Genomic DNA, 22,060 nt, shown 5'->3' with positions numbered 1-22,060 from the left:
TTTGGGTCATGTCAGTCAACGACATGTAACTTGTTAAGCAAATGTAATCCCGTAAATTTTGTTTTATTAATTTAATTTTTCAAACTAATGAAAATCTGATACTCAGATATTAATAGAATCCACATGTTTAGGAGAAAAATCAGATTTCTAACGTCTATATTTTAACAAGCCATTAATTGAACTGTGTATGTGAGTTCAAACGTCTATATTTACCACAAGATGCTTCAATTCAATTTGTAACTCACTCTCTCACACCTCACTTTTCCCCAGTAAGTCTCCCTCTCTCTTCTCCTTCTTTAACCTATAGAATATGTTAAATGTTTACTGTCCCAGATTTTGATACAGATTTTTTTTCTTCACTTTATCTGGATCACGATTTTACTTGCATCCTCAGTAGTAGTAAATTCATAATTCTGAGTAATTAATGAGGATTTTGCATGCCGTAGTTGTTTGAATTTCTTAAATTTTACCTCCTTTTGTGTTCTTATTGAACGTGAAATTTTTTGCATATATACCATTGAGTCATATGAACAGTGAGCAAAAAGTGAGAGAATGAGTAACAAATTGAGTTGCAATTCATATTGTCCTCACCAAGCGAGCCCCTTACTGTTAATTTAGTAATTTTTTGAAAAAGCTATCATCAACGGTTCATGTGTTTGTGCTGAACTATTCTCACCAGGCCAAAAACCCTTTCAATTTCTTTCTTTTCTCGATTTATGTGTGTTCATTCTTGCACATGGGTCGTGCTAACCTTCAATTACAGAACATACAGTATGCATATATACATTGCCATTTGAAACAACCCTATCTGTTCATGTTATACTTTATTCTGTATGGCTGGTACAAAAGGAAATACATTATTGGTGAAGAGGTCATTGCAAAGCCAGAGTCGAACGTCGTCGGAAACTTCCCTACTGTAAACGCTGCAGTCAAAGGAATCACCAAAAGATGGCAAAGAGACAATGCAAAGATTTATCATCCTGGTAAAATAACGGCTGAATTTATATAAAATTATTTTTTATTTGAAATTTATATGTATTTTTCACTCAATTTGTCCCCTTGCCGTTTGCTTCTTTTTAGGTTGTCTAAGCGTACATTGGCACCAGATTTGCAACTCAACGTACTTGGTGCGCCGTTCATGGACAAAGTAAGTGTTCTAAAAACCATAATTCTACCGTGGTTTTTGTTTACCGCGACATATTTATGAACTCCTTTTCTATGGGAGAATGAAGGCCAAATGTGCTATAATTTTTCTTTGGTAATAATAATCGTTGTTCGCAGGTTCTTCTGGCTGAAAAATCAGCCAAAGTTGCTGCCTTACTCAAACAGAAATCGCAGGATGATCTTTCTCGCTTCCTTAGAAATATCCCAGCTGACACAGACACTCTGGAGCTTGTTGCCAAATTCTACCGCGGCTTTGAAATTCAGATGTCCCCTGAGAATATTGTACCTCTCATTTGTGTAGCTCACTACTTGGAGATGACTGAAAACCACAGCAAAAATAATTTGTTAAGTAAGGCGCTTTCTTATTTTCAAGAAAGAATCCTCCCGAGCTGGAATGAAACTGTGAAGGCTTTCCGAGCCACAGAAAAGTTCCTCCAACAGTCTGTGATGCTCGGTTTAATCGATGCCTGTATAGATTCTATCATTCAAAAGGCACTAGCTAATCCCAGCCTTCTCGGAGAGCCAATCAACAATTTGATGAAGTATGATGACGATAGTGAGGATGATGACGAAGAAGGCTATAGGCCGAGCGCAAGGAGAAGGCTCTTTGTTCTTGATTGGCAATCAGAAGACTTGACAACACTGTCCCTCCCGATCTATGAGCCTGTCATCCTTGGAATGAATAAGCATGACGTTCCATAGTGGTACATGGCTGCATCCCTTTGTAACCATACAAAGAAATGGGTTTTCTCTAGCAGCGGAGAGGAAGATAAGATGAACTATCAAAGGGAAATCCTTGAAGCAGTGGAGAGATTGTTGCCTCATGACATTGGACTGTAAGTGTATAACTTATAGAAACTAAATCACGTTACCAACTTGATCACGTACCTGATGAAGACATTGCTGCTTAATTCAAAAGGATTCTTCTGCAACTCTACACACCGGATACAAGGCTCAATCAATGGGGCTTGAGTATCTGAAAAACTTGTGTTTTCGTGAGAGCGCAGGGACCCTAGTTTTATACCATAAACGATGGAGTTCAATCAGGACACTTCCCATTATGTAATCCTTATCAAACTATCTTTATCACCGTGAAAACCCTAATAAACATATCAGATAATAGAGTCCTAGTTCTATCGAGATTGCTTGAGGCTATTATCCTTATTATACAATTTCTGTAAAGCCATCCCACGTAGCTAATGTTAGTCTCCTTATTATTCCAAAACACTTTTACACGATAAACAAGTGTTTGCTCTCTATAGAACTTACATTCTCCCACTAGAGCTAATATTTGTTTATCATGTACACTCACAGAAGTGGAATAATACTTGATTGGCCAAGAGACTAATATCAGCTAAACTCGATTACAAGTTCCTGTCATTAATAAGCATTCATAAAGAACCAAAGGGCATCACACTCCCACTGAAGAAGTACTGTCCCCATAATCACTGTAATGAAGCTATATAACACATGGAACTCCAACAAGATATGTAATTTAATGTAACACATGTTCGCATGTATATTTGAGTAACACATTTTACACTTGGTCCTCCACAAGATTGATAAAACAATCAATTCCAAATACTTCATAGTGAAGTCTTCAAGTTGTTTATGCCTTATAACAATTCTGAGAATCATTATCCATCATGCATTATAAAGAAATACATGCACTTTCATAACTAACTGCTGAGCTTGATAGGAAAACTTTAACAACTATTCAGCATTTCACTTTATTAGCTAAGTGTTCTTTATTATTAATATTCAAAACATTCAGAACTAGATAACTCGCTGAGAAAAATTGATACCTGACTCCCACTAATTCACTGTATCAAAATCATCCAGCACTCCCATACTCATCACATGCTTCTTGAACACTGCATTTGGCATTGCTTTGTTCATAGGATCTGCAATCATTGAACCTGTCTCCAAATAATCAATTTTAACTAACCCAGCCACAACTTTCTCTCTCGCAATAAGGTATTTAATGTCCAAGTTCCTGGTTGCAGCTGATCTCTTATTGTTCTTGGAGAAGAATATTGCAGCATTATTGTCACAGTAGATTTGGATCGGCCTTGCAATTGAATCAATAACTTTAAGTCCCATTATGAAATTCTTTAACCAAACAGCTTGGTTAACAGTCTCACAACAAGATAAATATTCAGCTACCATTGTAGATGCAGCCACTGTGTCTTGCTTTACGCTTTTCCAAGAAACAGCTCCACATGCCATCAAGAAAACATAACCTGATGTAGATTTAAGATCATCCAAACATCCAGCAAAATCGGAGTCACTATACCCTTCTAACACCAACTCATCCGTCTTTCTGAAAACCAACATATGTGCTTTAGTTCTTTGAAGATATTGCAACACTCTCTTTGCTGCATTCCAGTGAGCTTCACCTGCATTCGATTGGAACCTTCCAAGTACACTTATTGTGAATGCAAGATCAGGTCTTGTACAGACCTGAGCGTACATTAGGCTTCCTACCAAGGAAGCATATGGCTTATCTTCCATGATCTTTCTTTCCAAATCATTTTTAGGGCACTGCAACTTACTCAACTTTTCTCCCTTTGAGATCGGCACTTCAGTAGTTCCACAACTGGACATGTTGAATCTTTTTAAAACCTTCTCTATGTACCCTCTTTGCGATAGTCCCAACAAACCTCTCCTCCTGTCCCTTTTGATCTCAATCCCTAAGACATACGTTGCCACTCCCAAGTTTTTCATTTCAAAGTTTCTTTGCAAGAAAGACTTTGTTTCACTTAATAAACTCTGACTATTAGTGGCAAGCAATATATCATCAACATAAAGAATTAAAATGATAAAACTGCTCCCACTAACCTTCATGTAAATGCAGTTGTCAGAAAGATTTTCAGTGAAACCATATTCTCTCACCACTTGATGAAACTTGAGATACCATTGCCTCGATGCCTGCTTGAGTCCGTAAATAGATTTCTTTAACTTGCAGACCAAGTTATCTTTCCCTTCTTCTTTGAACCCATCTGGTTGTCTCATGTAGATACACTCCTCCAAATCTCCATTTAAGAAGGCCGTTTTGACGTCCATTTGGTGCAAAGTAAGATCAAAGTGTGCTACCATAGCCATTATAACCCTAAAAGCATCTTTGGTTGAAACTGGACTAAAGGTTTCTTTGTAATCAACACCCTCTCTTTGTGTAAATCCTTTCGCGACCAATCTAGCTTTGTGCCTTTCTATATTTCCATTCGAATCCTTTTTAGTTTTGAAAACCCACTTGCTTCCTATGAGTTTCATTCCTTCTGTCTGTTCAACTAGTTCCCATACACGATTATTTTCCATTGAAGTCAGCTCACTCTTCATTGCTTCTATCCACTTGTCAGCATTTGGTCTTGAGATTGCTTCTTTAAAACTTATAGGGTCATTAAATTCTGATAAATCAATGTCACTCTCAGCCAAGTATACAAAATCTTCTAGTGTCGTAGGTTTCCTGACCCTAGTTGATCTTCTGAAATTAGTGATGGTGTCGATGCTGCCCTTTTGTATTTGATGTTGCTGACCCATGGTGGGTACTGCTGCCTCAATTGTTATGGTACCTTGATCATCATTTGTCACTTCTTGAGCTGTTGCATCAACTCCGTGATCTTCATCACATGCATCAGTTTCACTGTCCTCCATATGCCCAGCAATCTGAAGAAGTGGAGCTGCCATACTTATCTCAGTTTCCATTGGTTGGACTGCGATTTCTTTTTCTTCTTCTTCAAATTCAAAAGTGTCAAGCTCAGTCCCAGAACCAGTATCGGTTTCATGCTCTAAGAAGATTGCCTTGCCAGTTTCAACTATTTTGGAAGTATAATTAGGACAATAAAATCTAAAGCCCTTCGACCTTTCTGCATACCCTACGAAGAAACAACTAATGGTCTTGGGATCAAGCTTTTTGTTGTTAGGACTATACACTTTTGCTTCTGCTCTACAACCCCAAACATGAAGATGATTCAAGCTGGGTTTTCTCCCTGTCCACAGCTCAAAAGGAGTACCCTCAACAGATTTTGATGGCACCCTATTTAAAATATAATTTGCAGTCTTCACTGCTTCTCCCCACAAAGAACTCGGCAAATTAGCTCTACATATCATGCTTCTTACCATGTCCATTAAGGTCCTGTTTCTTCTTTCTGCAACCCCATTTTGCTCGGGGGTTCCAGGTGTAGTGTATTGAGCTACAATCCCATGTTCTTGCAAGAATAGTGCAAAAGGTCCAGGATGTCTACCAGTTTGAGTATATCTACCATAATATTCTCCACCCCTATCAGACCTAAAAATCTTTATTTTTCTTTCCAACTGATTTTCAACTTCATTTTTATAAATTTTGAAAACTTCAAAAGCTTTAGATTTCTCATTGATCAAATAAATGAAACAAAACCTTGAAAAATCATCAATGAAGGTTATAAAGTATTTGTTTCCTTCTATGGTAGGTGTTGGAAAAGGACCACAAATGTCCGTGTGAATAATTTCTAGGACTTGTTTACTTCTAGTTGATCCTTCCTTTCTACTATTTGTCATTTTACCTTTGATGCAATCCACACAAAAATCAAAGTCATTAAAGTTCAAAGATGGTAAAATGTCATTTTTAACAAGCAACTCCATTCTTTGTTTCGAAATATGGCAAAGTCTCTTATGCCATAGGTTTGAAGATTGAATTTTGGTGTTCCCATTTTGGATGTTAAAAACGTGTTCATCAAGATTTAACTTTATTTGGAACATCCCATCATTCAAAAAACCAGAACCAATTTGAGATGACTTATAAAAAATGTTGAAGCCAATATTATTGATAGTAAAAAAAAAACCCAACATAACTAGTTTTGAAACCGAAATCAACTTCCTTCTCATAGAAGGTATATAAACGACATTTTCCAATTCTAAACAAAAACCAAATTCTAACTTTAGCCTAACACTTCCTAAAGCTTTGACTTCAACTCTTCTTCCATTGCCAACAGAGACTTTGACTTGATCTTTATTTGGTGTTCTCTTTGTTATGAAGTCCTGCAATGAATTCGTAACATGAATAGAAGAGCCTGAGTCAAGCCACCATGCAGTGCTAGGTATATCAATCAAATTTGACTCAAAACAAGCAAAAATATTTTTACCTTTCTTTGACTCTTGTTTAGCAAGCCAAGCCTTATATTTTGGACAATTTCTCTTCATATGACTTGTTTTCTTGCAAAAATAGCATTTGAAAATCGATGGTTTGTTAGGTTTAAAGTTCCTTTTGGTAGGAGATGGAGCCCTTTTGGTAGTTTCTTTCCTGGTAACATCAACAGCCGAGGATTTGTGTGCTTTATAGGCACCATTCACAAGGTTAACAGACTCAACCTTTTCCTTTTCATACTTCTCCTTTTTCATCCTTTCTTCTTCACTTACACATATAGCAATTAACTCATTCACATCCCATTTTTCACGCAAAGCATTATAAGATACTTTCAGTTGAGTGTAGCTATCAGGTTGTGAGTTCATTATCACATGCACAAGGAATGTTTCAGATATAGGTACCTCGAGAGCCTTAAGTTTTCCAGCAACATCCATCATCTTCAAGATATATTCACGTACGCTTTCAATGCCATCATATCTCATGGTGGTAAGTGAGTTCATGAGATTACCTGTCTCGGATTTTGGAGACTCCTTGTACTTTTCTTCGATGGATGCAAGAAATTCCTTGGCATTAGTAGCATCAGGGAAGCCACCTCGAACCACATCAGTCATACTCCTCTTGATAATCATCAGGGAAATCCTGTTTGATTTTTTCCATTTTTCATACTTGGACCGTTGGCTGGATGTGCTCCCATCTGTCGGCATAGGAGGCTCTTCAGTTCTGAGTGCTAAATCCCAATCCATGACTCCCAGCACGATCTCTAGATCCTGTTTCCATTTCTTATAGTTGATACCAGTAAGTGGTTCAACAGTGTTGAGGTTCATGGAGCTAGGGTTCATGGCTGTCAAAGCATAAAACTTTCGAATATTAATCCTTATCCCCAAACCATATATCACGAAAAACAACATTCTTTAGATTGATGAAAGCTGTGATTATTTTCTTTGTTCATATCACTTTTGTAGCTGATACATGAATTTCTTTAACTATGATTATAGATCTTTATGATCTGACAATGATAGTTGTATTCATGTATTGGCTGCCAAAACGATATGCCACTCAAAAAACTAAATATGAACATCTGAACTTCTTTAGAAGATCAGCGTCCACAATCGGTGTTCAAGTGCCATTTTTGGTATACATATTAAGATGAAAAACCCACACGAATAAGAATGGCTTTAGCCATCACATAGTCGTGTTGTTTTTCCCAGATAATATGTAACCAGTTCTGTAACCTGCACAGCAATAAGAAAACAAACATTCTCGATGCCTCCAACATAGGATTAAGATGATACGTGAAGGCTCTGATACCAACTGTAAGTATATAACTTATAGAAACTAAATCACGTTACCAACTTGATCACGTACCTGATGAAGACATTGCTGCTTAATTCAAAAGGATTCTTCTGCAACTCTACACACCGGATACAAGGCTCAATCAATGGGGCTTGAGTATCTGAAAAACTTGTGTTTTCGTGAGAGCGCAGGGACCCTAGTTTTATACCATAAACGATGGAGTTCAATCAGGACACTTCCCATTATGTAATCCTTATCAAACTATCTTTATCACCGTGAAAACCCTAATAAACATATCAGATAATAGAGTCCTAGTTCTATCGAGATTGCTTGAGGCTATTATCCTTATTATACAATTTCTGTAAAGCCATCCCACGTAGCTAATGTTAGTCTCCTTATTATTCCAAAACACTTTTACACGATAAACAAGTGTTTGCTCTCTATAGAACTTACATGGACTACTTCCATGCACATTATTGTTTGAAATCCTCCGTTTCGCTATTCTTTTGGAAGTGAGTTCTGACTGTAGAAATGGGATTGATTAGAATCGGAAAACAACTGGAACGGGCAACAGTCAAAGACCTCTTGATACCATCTAAAGGCTATTCCAAGGAAATGCAATACGAGATTGGGTGTTTGAGGCGGATACTGAAAGATTTCTATGGAAGTTTTACTTCTTCAGACGTATCCGGGCTAGTTGCAGTAGCTGAACTCATTGAAGAATTCTTGGCTGAAATTGCCAGTGACATAGATCTGAAGATAGGTACATTTGTTGAATTAGCAGAGATGTCGATTGCAGCATCGTTGGGTATACAAAGAACCTCAGATGGAATATACAGGGCGGTTCATATCTACTTGGATAAGCACAGGCACTTGACGGAGATGGAACGACAGGAAGTGTGTCAGTTTTGGATTTCAAAAAGATGTCGCCCGAAGCATGTGAACAAGCTACCAAAAATGAAATGTTGCTTCTGAGAGTGGTGGTGCAGGTGTTATTTGCAGGGCAGTTGCAGCTGCTTGATACGATCATCAACGGGGTGCAGGGTTCAGACGAAAGAACAACAAAGGAGGCTGCGGAGGAGAAGATGCAAAGTTGGATGTTGGTGAGAGAGAAATGAGATCCGAGATGGAGAAAATGAGCATAAAGGTAATGGAGCTTGAAAGAAAGTGCTATAAGATGAGGAAAGCGATTGAGAATGGCTGCAACCCCAAGGTGAAGGAGAAAACTAGCTTGTGGAGAGAAATGAAGAGGAAGTTCGGGTGCATCAACAGTGTGGGCGATTCTAACTGCCAATTGAAGAAGAAGAAGAAGAAGAAGGTGCATCCAAAACATGGAGTGTGACATGTAGAATGTAAAATATGGTCAATGTGTAACCAATTTTTTTTGTCTTTGGACGATTATAATTGACGTGGCATGTTTAGAATAAAGGAATCAAATTATAGGGGAGAAAAAACCAAACATAGGATATCTGATCCACTTAATATTTGGGTCATGTCAGCGAATGACATGTAACTTGTTAAGCAAATGTAACCCTGCAAATTTTGTTTTATTAATTTAATTTTTCAAACAAAACAAAATCTGATACTCAAATATTAACAGAACCCACATGTTTAGGAGAAAAATCAGATTACTAACGTCCATATTTCAACAAGCCGTTGACTGAACTGTGTATGTGAGTTCACACGTCGATATTTACCACAAGAAGCTTCAACTCAATTTGTAACTCACTCTCACACACCTCACTTTTTCCCAGTAAGTCTCCCACTCTCTTCTCCTTCTTTAACCTATAGAATATGTTAAATGTTTACTGTCACAGATTTTGATATAGATTTTTTCTTTTACTTAATCTGGATCACGTTTTTACTTGCGTCCTCAGTATTAGTAAATGCATAATTCTGAGTAATTAATGTGGATTTTGCATGCCTTAGTTGTTTGAATTTCTTAAATTTTACCTCCTTTTGTGTTTTTATTGAAAGTGAAATTTTTTGCATATATATCATTGAGTCATATGAACAGTGAGCAAAAAGTGAGAGAATGAGTAACAAATTGAGTTGCAATTCATATTGTCCTCACTAAGTGATCCCCTTATTGTTAATTTATTAATTTTTTGAAAAATCTATCATCAACAGTTCATGTGTTTGTGCTGAACTATTTTCACCAGGCCAAAAACCCTTTCAATTTCTTTCTTTTCTCGGTTTATGTGTGTCATTCTTGCACGTGTGTCGTGCTAACCGTCAATTACAAAACATACAGTAGTATTTGAAATTACAATATGCATATATACATTGTCATTTGAAACAACCCTATCTGTTCATGTTATACTTTATTCTGTATGGCTGGTAAGAAAGGAAATACATTATTGGTGAAGAGGTCATTGCAAAGCTAGAGTCGAACGTCGTCGGAAACATGGAGTGTGACATGTAGAATGTAAAATATGGAGTGTGACATGTAGAATGTATAGAATAAGAAGGTGCATCCAAAACAATGAGTGTGACATGTAGAATGTAAAATATGTGTCAATGTGTAACCAATTTTTTTTGTCTTTGGACGATTATAATTGACGTGGCATGTTTAGAATAAAGGAATCAAATTATAGGGGAGAAAAAACCAAGCATAAGATATCCGATCCACTTCATATTTGGGTCATGTCAGCGAACGACATGTAACTTGTTAAGCAAATGTAACCCCGCAAATTTTGTTTTATTAATTTAATTTTTCAAACAAAAGAAAATCTGATACTCAAAATATTAACAGAACGCACACGTTTAGGAGAAAAATCAGATTTCTAACGTCCATATTTCAACAAGCCATTGACTGAACTGTGTATGTGAGTTCACACGTCCATATTTACCACAAGAAGCTTCAACTCAATTTGTAACTCACTCTCTAACACCTCACTTTTTCCCACTAAGTCTCCCTCTCTCTTCTCCTTCTTTAACCTATAGAATATGTTAAATGTTTACTGTCCCAGATTTTGATATAGATTTTTTCTTTTACTTTATCGTAATCACGTTTTTACTTGCGTCCTCAGTAGTAGTAAATGCATAATTCTGAGTAATTAAAGTGGATTTTGCATGCGTTAGTTGTTTGAATTTCTTAAATATTTCCTCCTTTTGTGTTCTTATTGAATGTGAATTTTTTTGCATATGTACCATTGAGTCATATGAACAGTGAGCAAAAAGTGAGAGAATGAGTAAAATTGAGTTGCAATTCATATTGTCCTCACTAAGCGAGCCCCTTACTGTTAATTTATTAATTTTTTGAAAAAGCTATCAGTTCATGTGTTTGTGCTGAACTATTCTCACCAGGCCAAAAACCCTTTCAATTTCTTTCTTTTCTCGGTTTATGTGTGTCATTCTTGCACATGTGTCGTGCTAACCTTCAATTACAGAACATACAGTAGTATTTGAAATTACAATATGCATATATACATTGTCATTTGAAACAACCCTATCTGTTCATGTTATACTTTATTCTGTATGGCTGGTACAAAAGAAAATACATTATTGGTCAAGAGGTCATTGCAAAGCCAGAGTCGAACGTCGTCGGAAACTTCCCTACTGTATGATAAACCATGTACTCCACGTCAACAAACCACATGTACTCCAGGTCAACAAACCACTCCAAGTCAGCCATCCACATCTCTGGAGTTCGAATCATCTAAGTCTCCCTCATCAAGTCAACCTCACAGTTTGGATAACTCAAGGACTCTTCATCAGATAGACTCTCCTATCTCTTCGTAGAATCTATCCGTTTGTAATCTGATATATGTTGATATATGTTCATATTGTAACCAACTTATCTTGTAATCTCTATATAATGAAGTCAAAACCTCACTCATCATTAACTGAGTTGAGCTTATGCAATCAGTCTCTAAAACCCTAGTTTAAACTCTTTCACTGTAAACGCTGCAGTCAAAGGAATCACCAAAAGATGGCAAAGGGACAATGCAAAGATTTATCATCCTGGTAAAATAAAGGCTGAATTTATATAATTTTTTTTTTTTTTTAAATTTATATGTATTTTTCACTCAATTTGTTCCCCTTGCCGTTTACTTCTTTTTAGGTTGTCTAAGCCTACATTGGCACCAGATTTGCAACCCAACGTACTTGGTGCGCCGTTCATTGACAAAGTAAGTGTTCTACAAACCGTAATTCTACCGCGGTTTTTGTTTACCGCGACATAATTATGAACTCCTTTTCTACGAGAGAATGAAGGCCAGATGTGCTATAATTTTTCTTTGGTAATAATAATCGTTGTTCGCAGGTTCTTCTGGCTGAAAAATCAGCCAAAGTTGCTGCCTTACTCATACAGAAATCGCAGGATGATCTTTCTCGCTTCCTTAGAAATATCCCTGCTGACACAGACACTCTGGAGCTTGTTGCCAGATTCTACCACGGCTTTGAAATTCAGATGTCCTCTGAGAATATTGTACCTCTCATTTGTGTAGCTCACTACTTGGAGATGACTGAAAACCACAGCAAAAATAATTTGTTAAGTAAGGCGCTTTCTTATTTTCAAGAAAGAATCCTCCCGAGCTGGAATGAAACTGTGAAGGCTTTCCGAGCCACAGAAAAGTTCCTCCAACAGTCTGTGAAGCTCGGTTTAATCGATGCCTGTATAGATTCTATCATTCAAAAGGCACTAGCTAATCCCAGCCTTCTCGGAGAGCCAATCAACAATTTGATGAAGTATGATGACGATAGTGAGGATGATGACGAAGAAGGCTATAGGCCGAGCGCAAGGAGAAGGCTCTTTGTTCTTGATTGGCAATCGGAAGACTTGACAACACTGTCCCTTCCGATCTATGAGCCTGTCATCCTTGGAATGAATAAGCATGACGTTCCATCGCGGTATGTGGCTGCATCCCTTTGTAACTATACAAAGAAATGGGTTTTCTCTAGCAGCGGAGAGGAAGATAAGATGAACTATCAAAGGGAAATCCTTGAAGCAGTGGAGAGATTGTTGCCTCATGACATTGGACTACTTCCATGCACATTATTGTTTGAAATCCTCCGTTTCGCTATTCTTTTGGAAGTGAGTTCTGACTGTAGAAATGGGATTGAGATCAGAATCGGAAAACAACTGGAACGGGCAACAGTCAAAGACCTCTTGATACCATCTCAAGGCTATTCCAAGGAAATGCAATACGAGATTGGGTGTTTGAGGCGGATACTGAAAGTGTTCTATGGAAGTTTTACTTCTTCAGACGTATCCGGGCTAGTTGCAGTAGCTGAACTCATTGAAGAATTCTTGGCTGAAATTGCCAGTGACATAGATCTGAAGATAGGTACATTTGTTGAATTAGCAGAGATGTCGATTGCAGCATCGTTGGGTATACAAAGAACCTCAGATGGAATATACAGGGCGGTTCATATCTACTTAGATAAGCACAGGCACTTGACGGAGATGGAACGAGAGGAAGTGTGTCAGGTTTTGGATTTCAAAAAGATGTCGCCCGAAGCATGTGAACATGCTACCAAAAATGAAATGTTGCCTCTGAGAGTGGTGGTGCAGGTGTTATTTGCAGGGCAGTTGCAGCTGCGGGATACGATCATCAACGAGGTGCAGGGTTCAGACGAAAGAACAACAAAGGAGGCTGCGGAGGAGAATGAAGCAAAGTTGGATGTTGGTGAGGGAGAAATGAGATCCGAGATGGACAAAATGAGCATAAAGGTGATGGAGCTTGAAAGAGAGTGCTATAAGATGAGGAAAGAGATTGAGAATGGCTGCAACCCCAAGGTGAAGGAGAAAACTAGCTTGTGGAGAGAAATGAAGAGGAAGTTCGGGTGCATCAACAGTGTGGGCGATTCTAACTGCCAATTGAAGAAGAAGAAGAAGAAGAAGGTGCATCCAAAACATGGAATGTGACATGTAGAACGTAGAATATGTGTCAATGTGTAACCAATTTTTTTTGTCTTTGGACGATTATAATTGACGTGGCATGTTTAGAATAAAGGAAGCAAATTATAGGGGAGAAAAAACCAAACATAGGATATCCGATCCACTTCATATTTGGGTCATGTTAGCGAACGACATGTAACTTGTTAAGCAAATGTAACCCCGCAAATTTTGTTTTATTAATTTAATTTTTCAAACAAAAGAAAATTTGATACTCAAATATTAACAGAACCCACATGTTTAGGAGAAAAATCAGATTTCTAACGTCCATATTTCAACAAGCCGTTGACTGAACTGTGTATGTGAGTTCACACATCGATATTTACCACAAGAAGCTTCAACTCAATTTGTAACTCACTCTCTCACACCTCACTTTTTCCCAGTAAGTCTCCCTCTCTCTTCTCCTTCTTTAACCTATAGAATATGTTAAATGTTTATTGTACCAGATTTTGATATAGATTTTTTCTTTTACTTAATCTGGATCACGTTTTTACTTGCGTCCTCAGTAATAGTAAATGCATCATTCTAAGTAATTAATGTGGATTTTGCATGCCTTAGTTTGAATTTCTTAAATTTTACCTCCTTTTGTGTTCTTATTGAACGTGAAATTTTTTGCATATATACCATTGAGTCATATGAACAGTGAACAAAAAGTGAGAGAATGAATAACAAATTGAGTTGCAATTCATACTGTCCTCACTAAGTGAGCCCCTTATTGTTAATTTATTAATTTTTTGAAAAAGCTATCATCAACAGTTCATGTGTTTGTGCTGAACTATTCTCACTAGGCCAAAAACCCTTTCAATTTCTTTCTTTTCTTGGTTTATATGTGTCATTATTGCACATATGTCGTGCTAACCTTCAATTACAGAACATATAGTAGTATTTGATATTACAATATGCATATATACATTGTCATTTGAAACAACCCTATCTGTTCATGTTATACTTTATTCTGTATGGCTGGTACGAAAGGATATACATTGTTGGTGAAGAGGTCATTGAAAAGCCAGAGTCGAACGTCGTCGGAAACATGGAGTGTGGCATGTAGAATGTAAAATATGGAGTGTGACATGTAGAATGTAAAATAAGAAGGTGCATCCAAAACATGGAGTGTGACATGTAGTATGTAAAATATGTGTCAATATGTAACCAATTTTTTTGTCTTTGGACGATTATAATTGACGTGGCATGTTTAGAACAAAGGAAGCAAATTATAGAGGAGAAAAAACCAAACATAGGATATCCAATCCATTTCATATTTGGTTTATGTCAGTGAACGACATGTAACTTGTTAAGCAAATGTAACCCCGCAAATTTTGTTTTATTAATTTAATTTTTCAAACTGAAGAAAATATGATACTCAAATATTAACAGAACCCACATGTTTAGGAGAAAAATCAGATTTCTAACGTCCATATTTCAACAAGTCATTGACTGAACTGTGTATGTGAGTTCACACGTCCATATTTACCACAAGAAGCTTCAACTCAATTTGTAACTCACTCTCTCACACCTCACTTTTTCACAGTAAGTCTCCCTCTCTCGTCTCCTTCTTTAACCTATAGAATATGTTAAATGTTTACTGTACCAGATTTTGATATAGATTTTTTTTACTTTATCTGGATCATGTTTTTCCTTGCATCCTTAGTAGTAGTAAATGCATAATTCTGAGTAATTAATGTGGATTTTGCATGCCTTAGTTGTTTGAATTTCTTAAATTTTACCTCCTTTTGTGTTCTTATTGAACATGAATTTTTTTGCATATATACCATTGAGTCCTATGAACAGTGAGCAAAAAGTGAGAGAATGAGTAACAAATTGAGTTGCAATTCATATTGTCCTCACTAAGTGAGCCCCTTACTGTTAATTTATTAATTTTTTGGAAAAGCTATCATCAACAGTTCATGTGCTTGTGCTGAACTATTCTCACCAGGCCAAAAACCCTTTCAATTTCTTTCTTTTCCCGATTTATGTGTGTCATTCTTGCACATGTGTCGTGCTAACCTTCAATTACAGAACATACAGTAGTATTTGAAATTGCAATATGCATATATACATTGTCATTTGAAACAACCCTATCTGTTCATGTTATACTTTATTCTGTATGGCTGGTACAAAAGGAAATACATTATTGGTGAAGAGGTCATTGCAAAGCCAGAGTCGAACGAAACTTCCCTACTGTATCAAAACTAGCTTGTGGAGAGAAATGAAGAGGAAGTTCGGGTGCATCAACAGTGTGGGCGATTCTACCTGCCAATTGAAAAAGAAGAAGAAGAATTAGAAGGTGAATCCAAAACATGGAGTGTGACATGTAGATTCTTCTTCCATCTAATAAGACTTCTTTTGGCAAATATCTAGTTGTTCATTGATTGATTTTTCAGCTTTGATCGTCGACTTAAAGACTAAATCCTTTTTCTGCTTTACCCAATCTATCTAGTCTAACCCTACTTTTGCAAATAATCTGGTTATTTATTGATATGAATAATGAAAGAGTAATTAAGTGATATGTAAATCAAGAAGTTGATATTAACTTCATTGCCGAAAGAAGTTCGTGTTCTTGAAAGATAGAACTCAACTAGAATACCGAGGTTCACGAAAAACAGAAAAGAAATTGGGCAATCTGAACTACATTGTGCTAATAAGCTTGAGAAAATCAAGTTACAACAAAGAAAACTTTTCCTCTTTTGTTAGTTCCCTTTCTAGCATCAAGCTATATGCATATATATGATCATTGTTGCAAAACACTTTTACATGGTTCCAATGTACCTCAAAAATTTGTTTTCCTGCGTTCTTCAGACAACATTACCACGGCCACACCGAGAATGGACTCCAAACTCACCTCCCCATATACATAATATCGTCCTCGAGCTTTCGTTCCCCGTGGCAATAGAAGGAAGTTATACATAGTTGCATATGATTCTTTCCATGATTGAAGCCAATTAAAATCTCTCAATTCCTTTCCATTCCATTCCACGGCAATTGCAATGAGGCTAGTCTATTCGCCGGGGGACGGAGATATATATATCTATACTACTTGGCAACATCCATGCTGTTGTAAAAAGAAATCAAACCATTAATCTCAACGGCATTTCACTATCTTTAGAACCAACTGAATCATTGATCGCAGTATCATGTTCCATGTCTATGGCTTGATGATGGTTGTCTTTTCCATTCTGGCCTCCGTGTCCACCCTGATCTTCGTTCCCCATTACAACCACCCCGGCAAACTGCACCCTTCGGTCACCATTAGGTGAATGAACAGGGGAGTCTGTAGCTGATGATGCAATGCCAGCTGTCAATGCGCTGCTCGTGCTGGGGATGGTGGCAGCCCGGCTGCTGCCTGCCTTGGCATAGTGACCGCTGTCCCCAGTATGCGTGGCAGCGGCGGGCCTAAAGCATCTGTAGATACACGTCGTGATCCAAAACGCCCATGGAATAGCCACAAGCACCATTCCTGCAAAGGGGAACCATGGTTGGGATTTTTCTTCAGGTAGAAGCATGTAAAGGAAAAGAAGTACTCCGCCGGCAATAATGCAGACGAAGAAAAGGGTGGAGATGACAGAGACTCTAGCATCTCCTTTCCTTTCCTCCATTGAAGGTAAAGAAAGAGCGAACAGGATCTTTCTTCTGCGGCGTGACCGATAATGTTTTCTGAGTTTTGTGTAACTGTTGTTGTGTGTTGGATATTGTCTCTCTTCGTTTTTCGTTTGGTTAGATTGGGTCGACTTGCTGCCGGAATCCAACAAAGTGGTGGATGGGAATTATGGAGGATACATCCGGTGGTGGGAAGGTTTCAAAACAGAGCGGTGAAAGCGGGGCTGGTTTGTAACTGCAATGCATTGTTATTAACCGACTAACGAGTTTTATTTATGCACAAAGCAAGAGTTTAAAAAATATAAGGACGACGACGAAAATGACGAAAATGAATTGATGATGTACTCTAGCATGTACAGTTAATTATAGAATGCGATTTTTGCGCTCTCATTTAGTAAATTTACACTTTCTCATTACTTTTTATTTTATGCAAGGCGGTGCAAGAGGAGAGAGAGAGTGATTCTCTCATACTGCTTTCAGTCTTGTTATGTTAGTTGAGTTAACAGAACTAGTCTTATTTGCTTTTGACTTTCTAGGACCTTCAACACTCGCCAACTCAAACCTCCAAACTCCACTAGAGATAATGAAGAAAATCGAATTTGCCAAAAAAAATCGCTGAATGTATGGTCTAGTGACACACAATTTCGAATTTATATGATGAAAGTGGTCCTGAGCCTTTTAGATACGACATTTCATTACATGTGAAATAAAAACATTTACATCGCTTGCTAGAGCATTAAAGAGCCAACTCGGTGCAACTACATTCCAACGATGGCGGCCATGATATAGGAAACAAAAGAGGCAACTGAGTGTGTTGCTCCGTAGCATGAATGCAAATTGAAAAGAAACCAAATCCGGATGTTAAGACTCAGCATCAATGAGGAGAGAGCCCCATCCACCACCCCCAGGAATTAAAATCTGAAGAATTTCCCTTGACAGCACATCAACCGTGTTCTTCCCACCAAGATAAACCCTTCGCTTATCTCTTGTGATGAGGAAGTTAGCCCCCCAAGCCCCGTCTTTCCCCACTTTCAACCCCCTTGGTGCATGAACACGCCTCTCAGAAAGAATGCTGACAACAATTGGGCGCTTGAACTCTATCTCTCTTGCAAGACCATCGCCCCCTCTATGATACCAAACTCCGCCGCTGTTCTCTCTCAGGCCAAATTTATGCAAAAGAACAGGATATCTCTGTTCGAAAATTTCTGGATCAGTCATTCGGGTATTGGTCATATGACACTGCACTCTACTCGTCCCATCCCAACTTGGACCAGCTCCACTCCCACCGCCGATTGTTTCGTAGTAACCAAATGTATTGTCCCCAAAAGTGAGATTATTCATACAACCCTGTGAACAAGCACAAGCCTGAAATACAGTAAGCACAACATCAGTTATTCTCTGAGAAGTGAGAACGTTACCACCCACGACAACAGCTTTATCACTTGGAGAGAGGAGAGAGCCTGGTGGAATATAGATTTTCACAGGAGCCAAACAACCTTGATTTAGAGGAATATCAACATCCACCAAGCAGCGAAGGCAGTATATAACTGCTGCAGCTGTTACGGCTTCTGGAGCATTCCAATTCCCATATACTTCAGGACTAGTTCCACTGAAATCAAAATTTGATTCCCCTTTCACAGAATCAATTGTAAGTTTTAAATGAATAACGGACCTATCATCCATGTAATCCTCTTCTTCAATAGTAACAGAACTCTGATCTCCGGAACTAGCCAACTGAGATAAAACTCTAGCAGCAACAGATTTGAGCATTTCTCTCACTGCTTCTTCTGCATTTAGCTGTACATAGGTCATGTAAGCCTGAACAGTGTCTAAACCACTGCTTGATAAGCTCTTTGATAAGGGTAATTCCCCTCTGGTTCACAGCTACTTGAGCTCGAAGATCTGATAGATTATCATGAATCCTGCAAGTTCCTGGGATCTTTTGAGCCAATTCATCTTCTCGAAAATTTCCCTTTTCCACAAGCTTGAACGCTTTTATGGCATCACCTTCTTCCCATATAGACTTGGAAAAAGGTGGCATACTTCCAGGAGTAATACCCCCAATCTCTGCATGATGCCCTCTGCTCGCCACAAAAAACACCAGCCTTCCATTATCAAACACAGGTGTGATAACAGTTATATCAGGAAGATGACTACCTCCGGCACAAGGATGATTGGTGACCAAAACATCTCCTTCATTCAAGCTGTCACCCCAGTAGTTGATCTGCCACCCGACAGTACTGGACATCGCTCCTAAGTGCACAGGGACATGAGGGGCATTGGCAACTAGTCCCCCATCTAGCCGCTCCTTGATATTGGTTGATATAGAAGTCCTCTGCAGGGTCCTTCCCATCTGTTCAGCTATACCCATAAATCTATGATTGAAGATCAAGAGCTGCATAACATTAGCCGCTACTTCCACGGTGCTTGGGGTAGTGTCAAGCTGAGGAGCTTGTATTATAGTGTCTGCAATCTGATAGGAGCATATTTATGCGACTTTGTTATCTTATTTCTTTGCATTTACTTAGTTAATTTCCATTTGTTGTAGTAATTTAAGCTATTTTCGTATTATTGTAGGTCCAGTTGGTAAAGATGACAATAAATAGCTAAATTGAGCAATTTGGAGCAGTTTTGGACTTGGATTAGATAGCATGCCATGGATAGCATATGGGCTAAACATTTTTGGTGTTTAAATGATGTTAGACATGTGCTAAACTCTGGAGAAATTTAAGTTGAGGCTTGGAAGGCAAGGAATTACACAAGAAAGAGGAATCCTAGTTGGAGATGAACATTATCTTATCCAATCTTATCATATACTATCTTATCTTATCTTATCCTATATTATCCAACATTATCTTATTTTATCTCTAGCTGCAAAGAGGAATCCTAATCACATTCCGACACTTTCTACCTGATTTTTAGAGTCCTAAAATAACTCAAAAACGCCAAAACCCTTTCCTCCTTGGATTCAGCCATTTCCCCTATATATATGAATTTCCTGTAGAGATTTAGGTGTGCCATGCCTACCATTCATCCATTGAAGTTGTTGGAATTTTTAGAGTTCTTTCTATCTTTGTTTTAAGTTTTAATGTTTATTTTAGATTGCTACCATTCATCCATTGAAGTTGTTGGAATTTTTAGAGTTCTTTCTATCTTTGTTTTAAGTTTTAATGTTTATTTTAGATTGCTTTTCAGTAATGATAAACATGTGTAACTAAGTTTCTTTTTAGCTAGAGGTGAATTCGAAGCCATGATCATATGTTTGATATAAATTGATTGCATCCAGTTATTGTTTCATAAAACATGAATGTGATTTACTTATCTGCTTTATAGAAAACTTATTCTTGTATGTTTATTAAGGATGCATACTTAGTTTGTATGCAGGGATTTGATGCTAGAATATAAGGGAATTTCACCTAATTGTTATGAACTTATATTTGCCAGTAGTAAAACTCACTAGTCATGATTGAGTTAAGTAAATTATGGGCAGGAGTATCTTGCTTTTCATAGTTACAAATGCTTTGTCAATGCTTATGATTTTCACAGAACTTAATAATCTTTGAGATGTATCTCTATCATGCTTTTCATAGTTAGGGAATTTGAGAAGAATAATTTGGTTGCATCGCTGAGTCCAATTCACTGAACTAAGGAAAATCTGAGAGTTAATTAGTGTTGTTCACAGTTAATTTGGGATATTGTCATTCATGGTTTATAGGAAGAATAACTGGAAATCAATTTGTATGCATATGTTTCATTTGTGGAGAAGAATCCTTTAGCTATCTTTTCATCCATATTTCATTCACAACTTAATTTACTTGCTGCCCTTTACTTTTGTTTTAGTTAAATTCGTCCAAAATCCCCCTAGTCATTGTTTTGTTGTTAGTTTAACTTAGTTTTCATTTTAGAAGTTTAATTTGTGTTGATTAGCATCCCTTCTAATCCCCGGAATAAAACGATCCCTACTTACTCATATTATGATTGCATAATTTATAGGGTTTAATTTGTGTGTTAGTTTTTACCACATCACAATCTGGGTTTCCATGAGTTTTTCATAAGTCCCAGCATAACAGCTCACATCTATAGATGTGCTACCTGTTAAGGATAAAGAAGGTCCACCAGATTAAATCTTTGCTTAGTTGTTAAGATAGGACTGTTAGCTCATAGAGTTTGTTAGTTGTTATGGTGACTCAACCACTATTGTAATGTATTTATACATGTGTACTCATTCATTTTGGATATATGGAAAATACACAACTTCAATTACTTTCTCTCTCTACAAATTCCCTCTCTCTCTACCTTCAATTTTCTCTCAGAATCTTGAGTTTCTACATGGTATCTTCGCCTTTGTCCACCAACTTCAATCCACTTCCACCGCCTTAAACAATTTTCTCTCTTCCCAAACAGGTTCTATCTCTCTTAAATTCTTCGATTCTTGCCCTAATTTCACCAATTTTTGTCCAAACATCTTGAATTTCTTTGCCAACTGCTTCGAATGTTGCAAATTCTTCTTCTTCAGCTGCTTCGTCTGATTCTCCAGGCGATGTTTCTCATCCGTCCGTTACCTCCATCGCTTCGATCACTATTTAGAATATCACCGGCATGGTACCAACCAAACTCAACCGTCAAAATTACATCACTTGGCACAGCTTGTTCATCCCTGTTTTGAAGCGATTTAAGTGTATAGGGCTTGTTAATGGTACTGATCTTTGTTCGTCTCCTCTTGTGAGTGATTCGTCTGGATCTCGAGTTCCTAATCCGGCGTTTGATCTTTGGTGTGAGTACGATCAAATTCTGATGATTTGGATTAACTCGACACTTTATGAAGATCTTCTTCCTTTTACAGTTGGTATGGATGATTCCAGATCTCTCTGGCAATCTCTTGAACGTTGCTTTGCTAGTGCCTCTCGCACTTATGAACTTATAGGTAAGTGCCAGGTAAGTTCATAAATTAAAATTATGAGACTGTTGAGTTGATGTGATTG

The 22,060-nt window shown here is 37.6% G+C and overlaps 1 protein-coding gene and 2 pseudogenes across 1 annotated transcript; 2 read left to right on the top strand and 1 right to left on the bottom strand.

The window, feature by feature from the left end:
* The first annotated feature begins 948 nt into the window (after positions 1-948).
* LOC103410020 (BTB/POZ domain-containing protein At5g17580-like) lies at positions 949-9,037 on the top strand (annotated as a pseudogene).
* A 2,756-nt stretch (positions 9,038-11,793) lies between these two features.
* Positions 11,794-13,660, top strand: LOC114823779 (BTB/POZ domain-containing protein At5g17580-like). Its single transcript, XM_029099208.2, has one exon. The coding sequence runs from the start codon at positions 11,994-11,996 to the stop codon at positions 13,449-13,451; it is 1,458 nt and encodes a 485-aa protein (XP_028955041.1). The 5' UTR covers positions 11,794-11,993; the 3' UTR covers positions 13,452-13,660.
* A 4,279-nt stretch (positions 13,661-17,939) lies between these two features.
* On the bottom strand, positions 17,940-21,646 carry LOC114823588 (5-oxoprolinase 1-like; annotated as a pseudogene).
* Between the last annotated feature and the right edge of the window lie 414 nt (positions 21,647-22,060).

Source organism: Malus domestica, chromosome 02 (genome assembly GCF_042453785.1).
Source record: "Malus domestica chromosome 02, GDT2T_hap1".
In the NCBI taxonomy this organism is placed as follows: Eukaryota; Viridiplantae; Streptophyta; class Magnoliopsida; order Rosales; family Rosaceae; genus Malus; species Malus domestica.
The sequence above is the reverse complement of the archived record's forward strand: the minus strand, read 5'-3'. Positions and strand labels throughout refer to the sequence as shown.

Coding starts and splice junctions, on each gene's coding strand:
- LOC114823779 (XM_029099208.2), top strand. CDS start 11,994: ATGTCCTCTGAGAATATTGTACCTCTCATTTGTGTAGCTCACTACTTG.